This window comes from Ranitomeya variabilis, chromosome 3, assembly GCF_051348905.1.
Source record: "Ranitomeya variabilis isolate aRanVar5 chromosome 3, aRanVar5.hap1, whole genome shotgun sequence".
NCBI classification, from domain to species: domain Eukaryota; kingdom Metazoa; phylum Chordata; class Amphibia; order Anura; family Dendrobatidae; genus Ranitomeya; species Ranitomeya variabilis.
This window is the reverse complement of record NC_135234.1, coordinates 634,934,553-634,953,036: the sequence shown is the minus strand read 5'-3', so window position 1 is coordinate 634,953,036 and position 18,484 is coordinate 634,934,553. Positions and strand designations below refer to the sequence as shown.

Here is an 18,484-nt window from a genome sequence, read left to right as displayed (position 1 = left end):
TTTTATACTCACCTGCTGGGTGGTCCGGTCCGGATGGGTGTCGCTCTTCTTGGTCCAATGCCTCCCTTCTTCTTGTGATGCCGTCCTCTTGCGCAGGCGTATGTCTCTGACCTGTTGAGGGCAGAGAAAAGTACTGCAGTGCGCAGGTGCTGGGAAAGGTCAGAGAGGCCCCAGCTCATGTACACTGCAGTACTTTGCTCTTCCCTCGACAGGTCAGATAAGCACGGCTGCGCAGGAGCACGATGCCGGGGAGCCTGTGTGGATGATGCAGGGACGCGTCATACACATGAAGCAAGCAGGAGGACGGAAAAAGATGGAAGCTGCTGGACCAAGAAGAGCGACACCCCTCGAACCGGACCGCTCCCCAGGTGAGTATAATAAAAGTTATTTTTCTTCTCTTACAGGTCGGGTTGGGGCTTATATACAACATTATAGAATGCTGTATATCAGCCCTGAAAGGGGGTGATTGTAACTCGTATCGGCCAAACCTGGTGACAGGTTCACTTTAAGTCCAATATTTTTAGCCATTGCCCAGACTGGATTATATGCCGGTGACCACACACTTTCAATAGCTGCCAATTATACAATTTGTAACCACTCTGGTCTGTGATACTTAAGCCGCCTTTGGAAGATATTGGTTTGGATATTCATTCAGTCCGGCTAAGAGTCAGGTTTTGCCTACTTTGCTTCATTGTATATTTGCACCTTTTCTGTTGCGCATCCATATGAGGATTTGTGTATGTGAGATGAGTTGCTTATTTCGTGGCATCATTGTGGTGTATAGTCATCCTACGTTTTATATGGTCTTCTATAAGATTTTCTACCTTTGTACGTTTATGCCACTTAGTGCTAACAGCATAGTTCCAGTGTCACAAATGGATGCTGCATGAGGTCAAGAATAGTCAATGTCTTTTGGAGAAAACGTTCACCTTTTTCTGTTAAACTAAATTTACACAAGCTTTTAAAAGTTATCACATTTTCATCCAGTAAGTAGACTATTTTTCACCTGTATTGTCATCCATATGGCAACCATTTTTATATATTAGCAGGTATTAAAATTTCGAAGAGCTGGGTTCTCCTCGGACAGACCCCCTCCAATCCCCCTTGAAACATCCATATATGATTAGATGGGAGTCTCTCCTGGGAAGGACGCCGTCTATGGGAAAAGGCAACCGAATCTCTATCTGCACCCTTTATAAGGAAAACAATATAACATGTTGATGTTTTGGTATCTCACTCCGGAGCCCCTTTAGACTGAACCACCAGTTATCGCCAATAGCTGCTACAGCGCCATCTTGGAGGAGGATTTTTTTTTTTACTCTAGCAAGATGGCACCACTGGCGCATGCGCAGTAGCAGCTATCGGATAACCTATATACACCGATAGCTGCTACTGTAGAGACCTGGCGGGCGCCATTTTAAAAAGAATTTTTTTTATTTTTAATACTTGTCAGGAAAACATCAAACACAGTTAACTGCACATTAAACACACAATTTTTTTACGGACCTATACACTAGAAGAGGCGCCTCGTCTCTGAAATGCAGAAGAGAATAGTGCGTGAAAGTAAAAACATATAAAAAATTCATGTATTGTATGCTACATTTTTCCTGCCAAGTGAAGTGTTTAGTGCAGAGAAATCTGCTGCAAACCCTCAGTGTGCACATAGCCTAAGCGAGTATCCGTCTGCCTTAGCTAATGGTTCTTTCTCAGTTGGGCGAGTCCCTACAGTCTGATATTGTCAGCACCAGGATGGAGGGGCAGGACCTTATGACAAGTCAAGAAATTCAATAAGCAAAAATGACTGATGTTTTCCCACAGTGATCCGAGCCTCATGGAATCCAATGTAAGCCAGCTGCATGTCACAGTGTATTACCCAGCGAAGGAAGGCAAGCTCCTGGCAGTAATGCACAGCTGCAGGTAAGCGTCTCTGGGCTCCCATGGCTGCATGTGTAGACTAATTACCCATGACTATCTCCGCGCTCTTCAGCCCCCATACACTTTAGATGGCTGTTGTCTACTTGATGCTTCTCGCCAACCTCTCCCATGCACAGGAGCGCTCTCTCGTTGTGGACGCTCTCGTACTCTGAGAGCGCCTCTGCCAGGTTCTTTAGATGGAAACTTAGTTGAGCGAGACCAAAACGATTGGCAGTCCAGAATCGGATACTCTGGATCTTTATCGCACCAGCATCATCTGTCCAGGACCTCCATACTTATTTGTTTACCGAACCCATCGATATTGGTGGGCTTGGCTGACTTGCCATTGCACATATATGCACTAAAGCCGCCCATACACCTTATATAGCCATATACCGCTATCTGTCCCATCTTCTCCCATTCAAAATGCCCAATGCTTTTCTCCCCTGACGCCATCTGTTGGAACAGAGTTGGCACATCAGATGGTCTGCCAATACTGATGAAATTGATGTTAAAGCTATTTTTATTCTATGTGTTTTGGGGCCTTAAAGGGATTTTGTTAACATTATAAATTAGAATTGCGAAGTGGTTGTAAAAACAAGCAATTTTATCTTTTAATAAAAATTTTCTCTGTTCTGATGTAGAGAGGGAATTTTAGTTCTATCATTACCTAGGCAAGGAGGCTTGGCTAAAGAGCTTGCAAGTGCTGCTCCAAGTCTGCCTTTGGTGCTGGATCCTGTCCCATTCAGTGTCCCAGTGCTCCTCCGATGCTGAGGAAAGCTGCCTCTGCTTGCAGCATCGGAGAACATGCAACTCTGACAAGCAGCATAACTATGCTACTGGGCAGAACTGTCAGTCATCATGACCAGTTTGGTGCTTGAATAATAAGTATCCTAAATGTATTAAATGGTCCACTGTATTTATTTTTTAGTTTTTTTTTTCTTTTCACAGATGTAACTCATGATTATTTTTAACTGTGTGCTGATATTTTGCCCTTAACCTTAAAGATGTGTTAATTTTTTGTTTGTTTTTGTGTTGTTTTTTTTGGGGGGGAGGTATTTTTATTTACATTTATTATTGCCCCTTTTTCATTATCCTTAGGAATTTAAGTGTTGGTACCAAGGACCTTCCTGATCCATACTTGTCAGCTATTTTGCTACCAGATAAAAATCGTACCACAAAGCGGAAAACCAGTGTGAAGAAACGGACCCTTAATCCAGAGTTCAATGAAAAGTAAGCACTCCCATCACGTGCTGACCGTTGTGACTTTATGAAGTGATAATCTTCTATTTGGAAAGTGACCACATGGTGTTAAGCGACTCGGGCTCGTCTGTGGCTAATGTACGTTCTGGTGGTGAATACTACAACAATTCCTGAGAAAATGTGACACAATAGATGGACCAACTGCAAGGAGTGTGTTCTCATGGCCTTCAAGGACAATTATAGTTTTGTCCAACCTTAAAGTTGTACTTCTCTCTAATATGGCAACCATAGAAGTCTACAGTGCCTTCCAATACCTCTGTATGCCTACATCTTCCATTCCTCTGGATCTACTGCCTGCTGGAGACGTTACAACACTGTTCGCCAACATTTGGGGTGGCACCAGCTCCAGTACAGATGGCCTCCGTATGTTATACTACATATATTAAATCAATCTGTTAGACCTGATGAGACTGATATACATGAAATCCATGTCAAAATGGCTGTATTATCTCTTTCACCATTTAAGCTCAATTGATAGCTCCTCAGTGCACCTCCTCCCTACCGATGCGGAGTTTCACACTGCACAGTACAAGTCAATACACTTGGACTTATGAGATCTTGAAAACAAGTCCAACTCATAAAAAATAAAAGGCAGAAATACTGACACTGCTAAAAGACCCTCCAGGAATACATTCAGGCAAACATTGATTGCGGATTACCAGATATAGTGATACTCAGCAGTATAAAATTGTGAGCAAAAATGCATGAAAAGCTAAATGAGAGCGGCACTCACCACTGGTACGTGAAAAAGCAGCACTTTATTGTGGTCGTCACATGGGGAGAGGAGACATAACGAGGTAAGTGACTGTTGTTTCGCGTAAACTACACTTCTTGCTGCTAAAGAAGCCAGAAGAAGCTTAGCCAACGCAAAACAGCTGTCGCTTGCTTCCCACTTTGTCTCCTCTCCTCACTGGGATTCACACTAATCGGCAGTGTGGTGAATTTCTATCCCCGACGTGGAGGTTTAATCCCAGTTACATAATGATGTGGCAGGCCGGTTACCGGACAACTACTCACTCCATTAATTGATTATGAGGCTGCTGGAAAAAGCAGCGTTCAGCGCTCGGCAGTCATAGAGAATAAATAGCGTGCAGGTCGCAGATGTGCGCTACAACTCTTTTCTAAAGGGTAAATTTCCCCCCATTCTGCCAATCTTCGTGGGTCACAACAGTCGGCCCCCTACCTATGGATAGGTGATAATTTGTTTTAAGCAGGGAGAACCCATTTAGCCTGGACACTACTTACAGCCCTTCCCTAATTCTGATTACTGTAGGTTGGAGTGGGAAATTCCATTGGAGGAAGCAACAAAGAGGAAGCTAGAAATCTCAGTGAAAAACAGCGTGTCCTTCATGTCAAGAGAGAAAGAGCTGCTTGGAAAGGTACAGTTTATTAAAATGCAGGACCACAGACCTCTATTATTCCAGCTAATGCTACAAATGATTTTATTATCACATAAGTTTATGCATAGCAGTATTATTCCAGTTTATCCATACCTTGTTTTTGTTTTGTTTGTTTTTTTGCATTATTTCATGAATATCACTTGTCTTACATTTGCTTATCGTTGTAACTGTTCTTTTTACAAGAAGGAATGATCTAACAATAGGAATCCTGAATAGGAGAAAAAAAGGGCAGGCGGTTCATCAAAAGTTTGGTGTGATTCTCTCTTAAAGCCCATTTAAAGGATTTTTCCCCATAACTGAAGGTCTAATTGTTTCTTCTATTATCACAAGAACGGGGGTCCCAAAGTTCCTTGTTTAAATGTCCTCAATTCACTGTCTAGAGTAGTGGGGTGATAAGTGTGTGTGTGTGTAAGTAAGGGGTTAATCCCATCCATCCCCACCTGCATGGAGCTTGGTGTTCATGTTCAGTGCAGAAAGTGAATTAAGGCTTAACCCTTACACAGGTGCTCTCTTCTGGGTTGGGGATCCCTGGGACTTTTCTCCTCCATGACCTGCAATAAAATGGATTCCTAACTCCTACTCTCTTTCACTACTTTGCTACCCCCTGTGTCTGACCACCTAACAAATTACCAGGAATAGTTGTTCCATATAGGATACAGTGGCCCCAATTCATGAAGACCAGCCTTGTTCACTCCACTCTTGATGATGGGGCGTGTTAGAGTAAGAGACCCTCCTATTCATTAAGAGATGGCACAACTCATCATGAGTTAGAAGAGCTGGCGTCAACACGCCCGGTCACTCCCCAGCGTCGCAATTTTTTGGTAGGGCTCCCTTAAAATGCCAAAAGGCCGCAAAATGTTTACACAGCCTCACGTTGAGAAAACATCACGTGCCCTTTATACAGTTCTATATTAGATTTCTGGCATGAATGCTTTATGCATTTTTAACCCCTCAAATGCTGCGGTCAGCAAAATATTTATAGCCTGCACTATAAAATAATCCCTTTTTGTAAGGTAGCGTATTACGGCCCTCAATGGTATGGTAAGTGGTTTAGATTTGTTATCTAGACTGGCGCCTGGAGATGATGTGCCGTCCATGCACAGTGGCTGCTAACTTATCATAGCCCAGGGGGTACATATGGGAAATGGCTGTACAGGCAATTCCCTTTAATATGCTGCCAACCATAAGAGCAATGTGACCGTAGGGCACAGACTGCAGGGACACATGTGAAATCTAATAGTGCGTGATAAACTTGAAAGTGTACATAATACCTATGGCGCTCACGTGTGGCATGTGAATAATGGCTGCACACTAGCCTCACCTGATTTTCCTGATGACTATCTCCTTACAGACGTTAGGACATTGTACTGCAATTTAGCTATAAGCTCTTCAGACTTCTGTGCGCCATCTTGCATGCTGTCATCAGGAGCTGTCATATTTATGACGCCTAAGGCTTTAGGCACCTTGTTTGTTCTACTTCATGTTTTATATGTTGTGTTGTGTATGATTTTAATTTGGTGTAAAGAGTTGAATTTTCTATTTCTCTGGTTCAAACACTTCTTGGTCTTTATGCTGCTCATATGCGGCTTGGTCAGTATGGGATCATATACAGGAATGTGCACTACCAAACATTTCTATTTGTAAAAGCATACAAAGTTAAGGCATGGCCCTAGTGTGGCTGTTAGGCTACGTTCACATTTGCGGTCAGCGCCGCAGCGGCGCCGCATGCGTCATGCGCCCCTATATTTAACATGGGGGCGCATGGACATGCGTTGTGCTGCGTTTTGCGCCGCATGGCCGCAAGCGTTGGACGCAAGAAACGCATCAAGTTGCATTTTTTTTGCGTCCAACTTTCGGCCAAAAACTACGCATGCGGCGCAAAACGCAGCGTTTTAGCGTGCGTTTTGCCGCGTTTTTGTTTGCGTTGTGCGCTGCGGCGCCGACGCTGCGGCGCACAACGCAAATGTGAACGTAGCCTTATACAGGTTCGGTAGATGCCTTAAAGAAGTTGTCCACTACTATAACCTTTTTTTTTTTTTTTCATAAATCTTGCTATTATGGGCCACTGAAAACATCTACTGTGTTTATTTTAGCAATATTACCTTTTATCATGCTGTAGCAGCACATTTTAGTGCTGGATTCAGCTCTCATGGGGTTAATCGGCAACTTCCTTTCTCCTGAGTCATTGTGCTCGAATACTACAAGTTCCATGATGCATTGCACTGCTACTAAGCCTGAACCTAGCACACCCACTCCAAAACACACCCCAACCCCTCCCTCCTCTATCTTCAAAAAGATTTGTGATGTCATTTCTGTCCAACCTCCTCTTTTACATTTGTCCAACCCACACTCCATTACAGATAGATAGAGGGAAAGATAGATAGAGGGAAAGATAGATAGAGGGAAAGATAGATAGAGGGAAAGATAGATAGAGGGAAAGATAGATAGAGGGATAGATAGATAGATAGATAGATAGATAGATAGATAGATAGATAGATAGATAGATAGATAGATAGATAGATACAGATATATCTATATATCTATGTCCATATCCATGTTTCTAAACCCCTTCACCCCCTGGAGCTTTTTTGTTTTCGTTTATCGCTCCCCTTCTTTCCAGAGCCATAATTTTTCCGTCAATATGGCCATGTGATCTTTTGCGTGACAAGTTCTACTTTTGAACGCCACCATTGGTTTTACCATGTCGTGAAGCAGGAAATGTGAAAAAAATTCAAAGTGCAATGAAATGGCAAAAAAAGTGCAATCCCACACTTGTTTTTTGCTTGGCTTTTTGGCTAGGGTCACTAAATGCTAAGGCTGTGTGCACACGTTGCGGATCTGATTGCAGATCCGCAGCGTTTTTTGCTGCACTGAATTGCATCAAATCCACAGTGTAGTGTACAACCAATGTAAGTCTATGGGAGCCGCAGACTTGTTGTGCACATGCTGCGGAAAAAGCCGCACCGAAACCGCACCAAGAACTGCATCAAAACCGCACCAAAAACTGTATCAAAACCGCACCAAAACTGCGAAACTGCACCAGGTTTTGATGCAGTTTTTGGTGCAGTTTTGATGCAGTTTTTGGTGCAGTTTTTATGCTTTTTTGGGTGCAGTTTATGCGCGGTTTTAATGCCGTTTTTGGAAATAAGTAAATAAACGGAAAATGTGCATGATTTGAATGGAAACATGCATGGAAAAACGGATTCCAAGGCCGGATTCATCATTTTCATACTTTTTTTGCCGGATCCGTCGCTGTGCGTTTTTTCGCCGGACAGAAAAAACGTTCCTCTGTATGTGTTTTCCATCCGGCGGAAACAGCTTTTTTGACGGATCCGGCAAAAAACGGATGAAACTCTATGAGAAAAAGACGGATCCGTCGGAAAAAAATGGATCCGTTTTTTTCAAAACTCGCCGGATTGTGCCTCACGGCAAAAACCTGATGTGTGAAAGCAGCCAAATATATGGATAGATACATCTATGTATCTATAGATATATCTATAGATAAATATATCTATAGATAGATATATCCATAGATATATAATAGAAAGGCCGATGTTTCTATAAGGCTACTTTCACACTTGCGTTTTTCGCAATCCGTCTTTTTGGGAAAAAAACGGATCCTGCAAATGTGCTCGCAGGATGCGTTTTTTACCCATAGACGTGTATTAGTGAAGGATCGCGACGGATGGCCACACGTCGCGTCCATCGTGCAACGGATGCGTCGTGTTTTGGCGGACCGTTGGCACATCCGTCACGTCTGCCATTTTCTACCGCGCATGCGCGGCCAAAACTCCGCCCCCTCCTCCCCGGACTTCAGAATGGGCAGCGGATGCGTTGAAAAACTGCATCCGCTGCACACGACGTGCACAAATTTCACAACGTGCGTCGGTACATCAGCCTGACGCATAGCGATGGACCCGTGCCGACGCAAGTGTGAAACAGGCCTTAATGAGCGTTTAATTTAATAAAAAACTGAAAAAAATGGCGTGGGCTCCCGCGCAATTTTCTGTGCCAGAGGGGGAAAGCCGACGGCCGAGGCCAATATTTGTAGCCTGCTATGAATATCAGCCCGCAGCTGTCTGCGTAGCCTTTACTGGCTATTAAAATAGAGGGACCCCCCCAAAAAAAATGACGTGGGGTCCCCTTATATTTTATAGCCAGAAAGGCTACGCAGACAGCTGCGGGCTCATATTAATAGCCTAGAGAGGGGCCATGGATATTGGTCACCCCCCCCCCGGCTACAAATACCAGTCCGCAGCCACCCCAGAAATGGCGCATCTGTAAGTCTACGTTCACATTAGCGTTCGGCGCCGCAGCGTCGCCGCATGCGTCATGCGCCCCTATATTTAACATGGGGGCGCATGGACATGCATTGTGCTGCGTTTTGCGACGCATGGGTTTTTTTGGCCGCAAGCGTTGGGCGCAGAGGACGCAGCAAGTTGCATTTTTTTTGCGTCCAACTTTCGGCCAAAAAGGACGCATGCATCGTTTTAGCGTGCGTTTTGTTGCGTTTTTGTTTGCGTTGTGCGTTGCGTCTCCGACGCTGCGGCGCCCAACGCAAATGTGAACGTAGCCTTAGATGCGCCAATTCCGGCACTGAGGCTGGTTTCACACTTGCGTTTTTGGACGCTGCGTTTTAGCGCTAAAAAACGCATGCGTTTTTTTCCTATACTTAACATTAAAAACGCATGCGTTTTTTCACATGCGTTTTGACGCGTTTTCGGCAACGCATGCGTTTTTGAACGCGCGCGTTTGTTTGCGTTAAAAACGCATGTGTTTTTATAGAAAAAAAACAGAAAAAAACACTGAAAAACCACCCACCACCATCAGGGTGATAAAGGGATCCAAACCCTAACCCTACCCCTATAACCTCACCCCTAACCGTGTAATGAACATTTTATGACATAGTGCCACGATATTTAAGTGCCACGTATGTAAGTGCCACGTATATAAGTGCCACGTATGTAAGTGCCACGTATGTAAGTGCCACGTATGCAAGTGCCACGTATATAAGTGCCACGTATGTAAGTGCCACGTATTTAAGGACAATGGCTCCTGCAGTGCATCACTGAGGTTACTATAGTTCACTGGTCTCACTTTATGGCAAAAAGCTGCGTGGGAACTTTCTCATACAGCATGCCATAAAGTGAGACTAGGGACTATTTTCTCACAGGGGCGTAGGAATACATTGTGGGGAATACATTGTGGAAGGATACCTTCCTCCCCTCATTGTCTTCCTGGAGCCCCTGGAGAGTGGTTGCATCAGCAGATGCTCCTGTTCTCCACGGGAGATCGTCGTGGGACACTCGTTTTAATTGGATTTCTGCGGATCAGGGAGTATATTGGATGTTTATTATTTTAATATTTTTTATGACACTGGCTTCGGGGATCAAAGTGACAAGTGATGGTGAGTATGTAATCTATGTTATATGTACTGTATGTCTGTATGTATGTACTGTATGTCTGTATGTATGTATGCGCATGTCGTCGCATGCCATCGCATGGCGCATGTCGTCGCATGGCGCATGCCGTCGCGTGTCGTCGCATGGCGCATGTCGGCGCATGCCGTCACGTGGCGCATGTCGCATGTCGTCGCATGTCGTCGCATGGCGCATGTCGGCGCATGTTCTGTATGTGTGTATGTACTGTATATGTGTGTTTTTTTTTGTTTTTTTTTTACATTCAACACATTAGCCGGATGATGGGACTACTACTGTCCCATCATTGGCTAATGTGTCACTCACTGCCACTGTAGCAGGCAGAGCCCGATGGGACTTGTAGTCCCATCGGACAATGCCTGCACACAGAGACACACACACACACACACACACACACACACACACACACACACACACACACCAAAGACCACCCCACCCCCCGCAGCAGACCCAGCACATACCGGCGCAGAGCCCCGGCGCCGTACCTACATACCGGCGCTGGCACGCAGAGCACCGGCGCCGGCCCCCACATACCGGCGCAGAGCCCCGGCGCTGTACCCACATACCAGCGCTGGCACGCAGGGCACCGGCACCCACCCCCACATGCCGGCGCAGAGCCCCGGCGCTGTACCCACATACCGGCGCTGGCACGCAGAGCACCGGCGCCGGCACGAACATACAGACCCCAGCGCCCGCACCTTCATCATCCCTGCCTAGCCCCGCCCGCCCCCAGCACAGCCCCGCAGGCAGCCACCAGCCCCGCCCACAGCCCAGTCACTCTTGATGAGTGACTGCTGACTGTGCGGCTGGGACACACCTGCTGCTGACGTCACGTCAATTTCCAGAGCCTGGAAATTGACGTGACGTCGGCGGAAATAAGCGGCGGCTGCAGCCTGGGGGTCACGTGACCCGGACTCAGCCGCCGCTACAGCGCCGCTCACAGGCAAAAACGGCAACAAAAGGTATTTGCACAATTCATCAGGGGCCCCGGGGGGATACATTGGGGGGTTAATTGAAAGTAGTGGACAACCCCTTTAAGTGGTTGCTTCTGAATCCGCATTTCAAGTTTTCGAGTAATAACATTTACCTAGCCCCCAAGTGTTACCAATATTGAGTAATGCAGGACAGCACCGTCTGCTTACATATCCTACTGCCAATCATCAAATATAAGAAAGAATTAACAATCCTACCCTTCATAAAAGGGAATTCTAAACTTTTATAAAGTCTGGTGCAAACAATTCACACTTGTCTTTACCACTCCTGCTATTCATTCGGTGCTAATGAGATGTCTCCCCCTCATTCTGCAGGTGATCATTGACCTTTCCCAGGTGGATTTGTCCAAAGGAATTAATCATTGGTAAGTTTTGTAGAGGGTAGAAACAGACCATTAATTTTCCACCTTATATCAGTCGGGGAATTCTGCAATATACGTGAGGACTTCCTTTTCCTCAGTAGTCGGTGCAATGAGAGTCCGGCATGTTGGAAGCCAATAACGCTGATCATTTGCTCTGCCAGGAGGTGACCTTCTGTCAGAGTGACTGGTAGCAGCTTGTCATCCTCCTCCCTATAGAATAAACAGGCACACTTGTTTAAATTGAGCATGCATGTTTCTCTTAGAAAACAAATGATGTCCTGATACTGAATCTGATATTCCTTAAGACTGAAAAATAAGGAAATGGAAATTTAGCGTTCGCTTGTGTCTACCTTCACCGTATTTCCCTTTTAAAGGGATCTGTCAGCAGAAATATGTATAAACCACTCAGTATTCATTAAAGGAAATCTGTCAGCACCATCAACCCTCAAGTGGTGTATATGGGCATATAGGTGATAGGAAGCAAAATAAAATGATACTGTGATATCTGCGATCCAATGTCTTATTCCAGAAAAATGTAAGTTTTTCTAATAAGTAAAATTGCTGTTCTGGACTATGGGCTGGACACTGATCTGCATGAGAATCTGCCTACAGAGATTATTGTAAAATAAAAGGGGAGTTACCAGTGTGATGTGTAATGGCCGCTCTCTGCTCCCCTGATCTCACTGCAGAGCTGTGTGTGATTATACCGGACACATCTGCAGGGTCCTCTCGCAGGCAGTCAGGGTTGTCATACAGCAGAGCTGTGAAAGCTGCAGTAATTGTGATTGTAAGGAGACAAAGTTCAGTTCTCGTGTTTACTTGTCTCACACTGGTAACTCCCCCTTTTATTAAAAATAATCTCTGGAGGCAGATCCTTTTGCAGATCAGCGTTCGGCCCAAAGTCCTGAACAGCTCATTTACATATAAGAAAAATGTTGATTTCTCCAGAATAAGACATTGGATTGCAGATAACAAATGATCACTTTATTCAGCTTCCTATGACCTACATGCCCATATAGATGGCTTAGGAGGGTTCATCCTACTGACAGATGCCTTTTAAGTATCCCCTGCTTAGTCTTGCTCCATTAGAGATGCCTCATTTCCTGGTGCAGATGTTCTGACTCTTTGCACCAGTTCCAAAGGAAATGGAGCCTTTTGCCGATCACTGATGGCTAAAGCTGTTTTTGAGTTGCTGTCTCTGATATGTTACCTAGGTGCAAAATAAAAGTTTTCTGACAAGTATTACAAAGTGTCTTTTCAACTTGTCCTAGCACTAACTACTGCACAGAAATTAAAGAGTTTGTACAGACTTTTTGAGAAAGTTGCCCAATAGTAGGAATCATCATAAAATAATCCGAAAGGAACAGTCCCCATTCGGTCCACTTTTTGATGATCCCCACCAATCCTGCATTGACAACATTCCATCTATCGTTTACATGACCGATGCAGGCATTTGCTGCTTGGCGGTGACATTTGCATTTATGCTCCCTGAGGTCAGTGCTTTGCTGTGACAGATCAGATTTGCTGAGATTATTATTATTATTATTCATTTTTATAGCGCCATTTATTCCATGGTGCTTTACATGTGAAATACGGGGCAAATATAGACAAATACATTAAACATGAGCAAAAAACAAGGCACACAGGTACATAAGGAGGGAGGACCCTGCCCGCGAGGGCTCACAATCTGCAGGGGATGGGTGATGATACACTAGGAGAGGGCAGAGCTGGTTGTGCGGCGGTTCAGTAGGTTCAGGATCACTGCAGGCTGTAGGCTTGTCGGAAGAGGTGAGTCTTCAGGTTCTTTTTGAAAGTTTCTATGGTAGGCGAGAGTCTGATGTGCTGGGGTAGAGAGTTCCAGAGTTTGGGGGAAGCACGGGAGAAGTCTTGGATGCGGTTGTGGGAAGAGGAGATGAGAGGGGAGTAGAGAAGGAGGTCTTGAGAGGATCGGAGGTTGCGTGTTGGTAGGTACCGGTTGATCATGTCACAGATGTATGGAGGAGATAGGTTGTGGATGGCTTTGTAGGTCATTGTGAGGGTTTTGAACTGGAGTCTCTGGGCAATAGGAAGCCAGTGAAGGGCTTGGCATAGGGGAGAGGCTGGGGAATAGCGGGGAGACAGCTGAATGGTGCCACTGGCATTGATGGGAATTGAACAGGTATTGTTTTAATATTATTTTATATCGGTGTTCCCCCCAACTCCAGCCCTCAAGATCCACCAGCAGATCATGTTCTCAAGATTTCCCTAGAATTGCACATATGACCATTCCATCACTTGGGCAATGCTAATGAAATCCTGAAAACACGATCTGCTGGTGGCTCTTGATGACTGGTGTTGGCGAACACTGATTTATAGCCATTCATGATCTTGTGGAACTTTTTGAAAATCCTACTCTAACCTGGTGTAGTTTTTTAGCCTTTATCATTGCAAAATACGAAAACTTTAAAATAAAAAGCTCTTTACTTACATTTACAACTCCCATAAAATACACCAGCAGTTCTGTGTGCATATCTGGCCACAAGAACATAAAGGAGCTGTTGTAATGTGTCTGCCCAATAATAAAATTAGAGTTCATATTGGTGTCCTTTTTTGGATATGTAATTACCATATTACCAATTACACCATACTCTTTATAAGTGATCTCCTTTCTGTTAAACTTATGTTTTGTCAGGTATGACCTGAAGGGTGAGAGGACAAGCGTCTAACTATCATCTACAATGCCAATGCGGAGAGCCGTCGTTCTCTTCTCGAGATGTTCCCTAATAGTCATCACGTAACACACATCTGAAGGCATCTCTAGCAGAAAAGAACAGGTCGCAATAGCAGGAAAAGCAAAGACAATCCTATGGGACCATTTCCCTGCTTGGAGCCTGCTGTTATTAATGTTACAAGGGAACATAGTCCAGGTTCTGTCCAGCAATCTCCTTACCCTTTCCAGCAATCTGCTTCCCCTTTCCAGCAATCTGCTTACCCTTTCCTACATAGTTGTTACTGCCAAGAGAGCTGGAGAGAAGACCAATCAGAAAAATGTGTAACCGCCAAACAAGAACCCAATGAGGCGACTTACTGAAATATCTTGATATTTCTAGTACAAAAGCCTAGTGCTTACTGGTAGTTTACAAAAAGGAGCATCCACTTGTAGTAAATACTCTGGGAACCTAAATACGCTGGGAACCTGTCAGGCTTGGATGTTCTTGATTTTATTCCTTTTTTTCCATTTTAGCTTTTATGGTTACTTCATGTCCTATTACATGTGATTCCAAGCTTGAAGGTAAAATCATTTCTGTTATCCTTTTTATATACTTTTTCACTTTTTAGTAGTTATATGGTCTTTTTTAACAACTGTCTTATTTTTTTATATATTTTTTTTATTATTGTAAAAGGATGTAAATCCCTATAAGGCTGTGTTCACAAATTGCAAAATTTAAGGTGAAGTTACATCCTTTTTCTCAGAAAATCATGGCAAAATATTGCTGTGTTACCACAATTTTAACTTTTACATAGTGTGAATATAGCTTTACCAAATATTGTTAGATGTATATTGCATTTGGGAGATTAGTTTGTCAGTAGAGGGGCACAAGGGAGAGGGGGCTACATGGGCGGGCGGATCTCCGGAGTGTGATGTAAATCTAGCCATAAGTTACTTTCCGTCCTCTTAACATTTCAGTGTTACATAGTAGACTTTTTTAGGTTAGTGTATGTTTTTTACAGAACGAGCTTCGGACACTCCATCCATTGCAAAGTAACGCTTCACATGCTTTATCATGTCCTAATACCATGCATCCGGCTGGTACAGCATTCCAGTTTTCTTACTGTGCACCAAAAAGGTCTTACAATATGCCAAGATGTAATCTTTATTAGTATGTGAATGGCATCTATTTAATCGTGTTTCTGGGTGAAGGCAGAGTATAAATAGTTTGGACAAATAACATCTTCTTTCTGTATTCCAACATAGCACTGAAAATTCTACTTTTATTTGTTTTATAGCTTATTGATTTTAGCTTTGTGCGCTTTCAAGTGCCATCATGTGAGATATATTGAGATTATTATATTTTTACCACAAAAAAATTGTTTTAGCCCCAGATTTTATATTTTCACACAAGAAGTGGGTAAAATTGGCACCAGAATTTGTCCCATAATTTCTGCTGAATATAGAAATACCCCATATGTGGTTGTACAGTACTGCTTAGCCATACGGAGAGTCTTGCTAGGGATGGAGCGCTATTTGCCTCCTGGATTGCAGATTTTCGTAGAATAGTTTGTGGACTCCATATACAGAGCCCCTAAGTGCTAGAGAGCAGAATCTCCCCTCAAGTGATCCTATTTTGGAAATTATACCCCTGCAAATGTGAACTATAAGCGCGGTTTATGCACACTGGGGCTCAGAAGGGAGGGGGAGCATTTTTATTTGGGAGCGCAGAATTTGCTGAATTTCTTTTTGGGGGCAGTGATCCATTTTGCTTTTCCAGAGCCTTTGTGCTACCAGTAACGTGGAAGCCCCCTATATTTCCATTAACAGATGACGGACCTGAGTGAGGGCTTGCTTTTTTGTGGATTGAGTTGAAACTTTTATTGGATACATTTTTCATAACATTTGGAATAACATTTATCTGGCGCTCTATGCTGAGCACTTACTTTGGGGTTTCCATCTAAATCTCCGAGTGACGTGACAAATGAAACCCCTGAGGGATCCAATCACTATAATGAGGCAGCAGAGTTACTCTGGACTCCGTCTGGCCTCTGTTCAGCATTGTCCTTCCTTTCATAGGTGCACAAAACTGTGGTGGACCGTATTTTTATGCCCGCCTAAAAGAACGGACACCGCCGGATCACGGGTCCTTTGGCGTCCACAGTGCCTTCATCTGCCTCATTATAGGGAATCTTCCGCCGGCGGTTCTGTCTGATTACACATTTCAGAGATTTACATAGACACCCCAGTGTAAGCGCTCAGCACAGAGCACAGGATAAATGTGCGCCGAGCCTTACTGCAATTTTTGGGAGGCAGAATGAACAAATCCACAGCAGCTGAAGAATTGTTTTTATTTATTTTTTACGCTGTTCCTCGGGCGGTATAAGTGATTAGGCATCTTTATTTTTTGGGTCGGTGCGATAACAACAATATCAGATTTATATCCTTTTTTATGTTTGGCTGCTGTCACACAGTAAAAGACACTCTTTTTTGCAATAACATATTTTGAGAGCTACAATTTTTCCATATTTCGGCCCACAGAGTCATGTGAAGTCTTGTTTTTTGCGGGACAAGTTGACTTTCTTATTGGTACCATTTTCGGGCACATGACATTTTTTTTTTTTATCCCTTTCTATTCCTATTTTGGTGGAGGCAGAATGAACAAAAACCAGCCATTCAGGAATTGCTTTTCTTTTTCTCTTCATTCTGCGTGTGGTAAAATTGATAAGGCCTCTTTATTCTTCGGGTCAGTATGATTACAGCAGTGCTGCATTTATATAGTTTTTTATGTTTTGGCGCTTTTACACAATAAAAACTTTTATAGAAAAAATATTTTTGCCTCGCTTTATTTTGAGCTATAACTTTTTTTATTTTTCCGCTGATGGAGCTGTATGGTGGCTTGTTTTTCGCGGGACAAGATGGTATTTTCAGTTATACTATTTTTATTTACATTCGTCTTTTTGGTCGCAGTTTATTCCACTTTTTCCAAGCAGTATGATGATAAAACATTGCTACTTTTTTTTTTTTTTTTTATTGTGTTCTGAAGGGGTTAGCTAGCATGACAATTTTATATATTAGATTGTTCCGGATGTGGCGATACCAAACTTGTATTTTCTTGTTTAATTTTTTTTTTACATAAAAATGTGTATTTATTAGTGGGGGGTTTTATTATTATTTTGTAATTTTTTTCACATTTTTTTTCCTTTTATTACTTTTTTACCTAGTCCCTTTTTGGGACTTTCACTTTTTTCACTTTGATTGAAGGTAAAATGCATTGCAATGCACTAGAAACACAGCCGAATGTCATTGGAATCAATGGGAGTAGAAATGACCGAATATGTTCGGAATCGATCGTCAAACATAAATTCGGCACGAACAGGGTACAAATATGGCAAATTTTGATTTGACGACTGATTCTGAACATATTCGCTCAACTCTAATTTCAACATGCTAAATCCGTTTTCTCCCAGTATATAACTAGTACAAGAGGTGTCTGGTAGTGAACATTCACTGTCTACCTAAACGTGCATTGGGAACTATCCGACAGTAAAATAACCAGATATCTCTGATCGCCACCTTTTAACGGATTGGCTGGGAAAAAAAAAAAGTTAAAGGATGGTAAATCCTGTAAAATAATAAAAGCAGCATTAAGGCCCCGTCTCACTAAGCGATTTACCAACGATCACGACCAGCGATACGACCTGGCCGTGATCGTTGGTAAGTCGCTGTGTGGTCGCTGGGGAGCTGTCACACAGACAGCTCTCCCCAGCGACCAACGATCAGGGGAACGACTTCGGCATCGTTGAAACTGTCTTCAACGATGCCGAAGTCCCCCTGCAGCACCCGGGTAACCAGGGTAAACATCGGGTTACTAAGTGCAGGGCCGCGCTTAGTAACCCGATGTTTACCCTGGTTACCAAAAAAAACAAACACTACATACTCGCCTTTCGGTGTCCAGGTCCCTTGCCGTCTGCTTCCTGCTCTGACTGAGCCGCCGTACACTGAGAGCAGAGCGCAGCGGTGACGTCACTGCTGTGCTCTCACTTCTCACTGTACGGCCGGGAGTCAGTGAGAGCAGGAAGCAGACGGCGAGGGACCTGGACACCGAAAGGCGAGTATGTAGTGTTTGTTTTTTTTGGTAACCAGGGTAAACATCGGGTTACAAAGCGCGGCCCTGCACTTAGTAACCCGATGTTTACCCTGGTTACCCGGGTGCTGCAGGGGGACTTCGGCATCGTTGAAGACAGTTTCAACGATGCCGAAGTCGTTCCCCTGATCGTTGGTCGCTGGGGAGAGCTGTCTGTGTGACAGCTCCCCAGCGACCACACAGCGACTTACCAACGATCACGGCCAGGTCGTATCGCTGGTCGTGATCGTTGGTAAATCGCTTAGTGAGACGGGGCCTATACTTAATAAATCGCTGTCG

At 43.9% G+C, this 18,484-nt stretch overlaps 1 protein-coding gene across 1 annotated transcript in view; it reads left to right on the top strand.

Moving 5' to 3' along the window:
* Positions 1 to 15,469, top strand: part of ESYT1 (extended synaptotagmin 1) — a 139,692-nt gene extending 124,223 nt beyond the window's left edge. Inside the window, exons 27-31 of the mRNA XM_077297549.1 lie at positions 1,819 to 1,917; positions 3,016 to 3,147; positions 4,451 to 4,556; positions 11,323 to 11,372; positions 14,041 to 15,469. Coding sequence (XP_077153664.1) covers positions 1,819 to 1,917; positions 3,016 to 3,147; positions 4,451 to 4,556; positions 11,323 to 11,372; positions 14,041 to 14,074 — 421 coding nt within the window. The 3' untranslated portion in view covers positions 14,075 to 15,469. The remainder of the gene's footprint in view (positions 1 to 1,818; positions 1,918 to 3,015; positions 3,148 to 4,450; positions 4,557 to 11,322; positions 11,373 to 14,040) is intronic.
* The last annotated feature ends 3,015 nt before the right edge of the window (positions 15,470 to 18,484 follow it).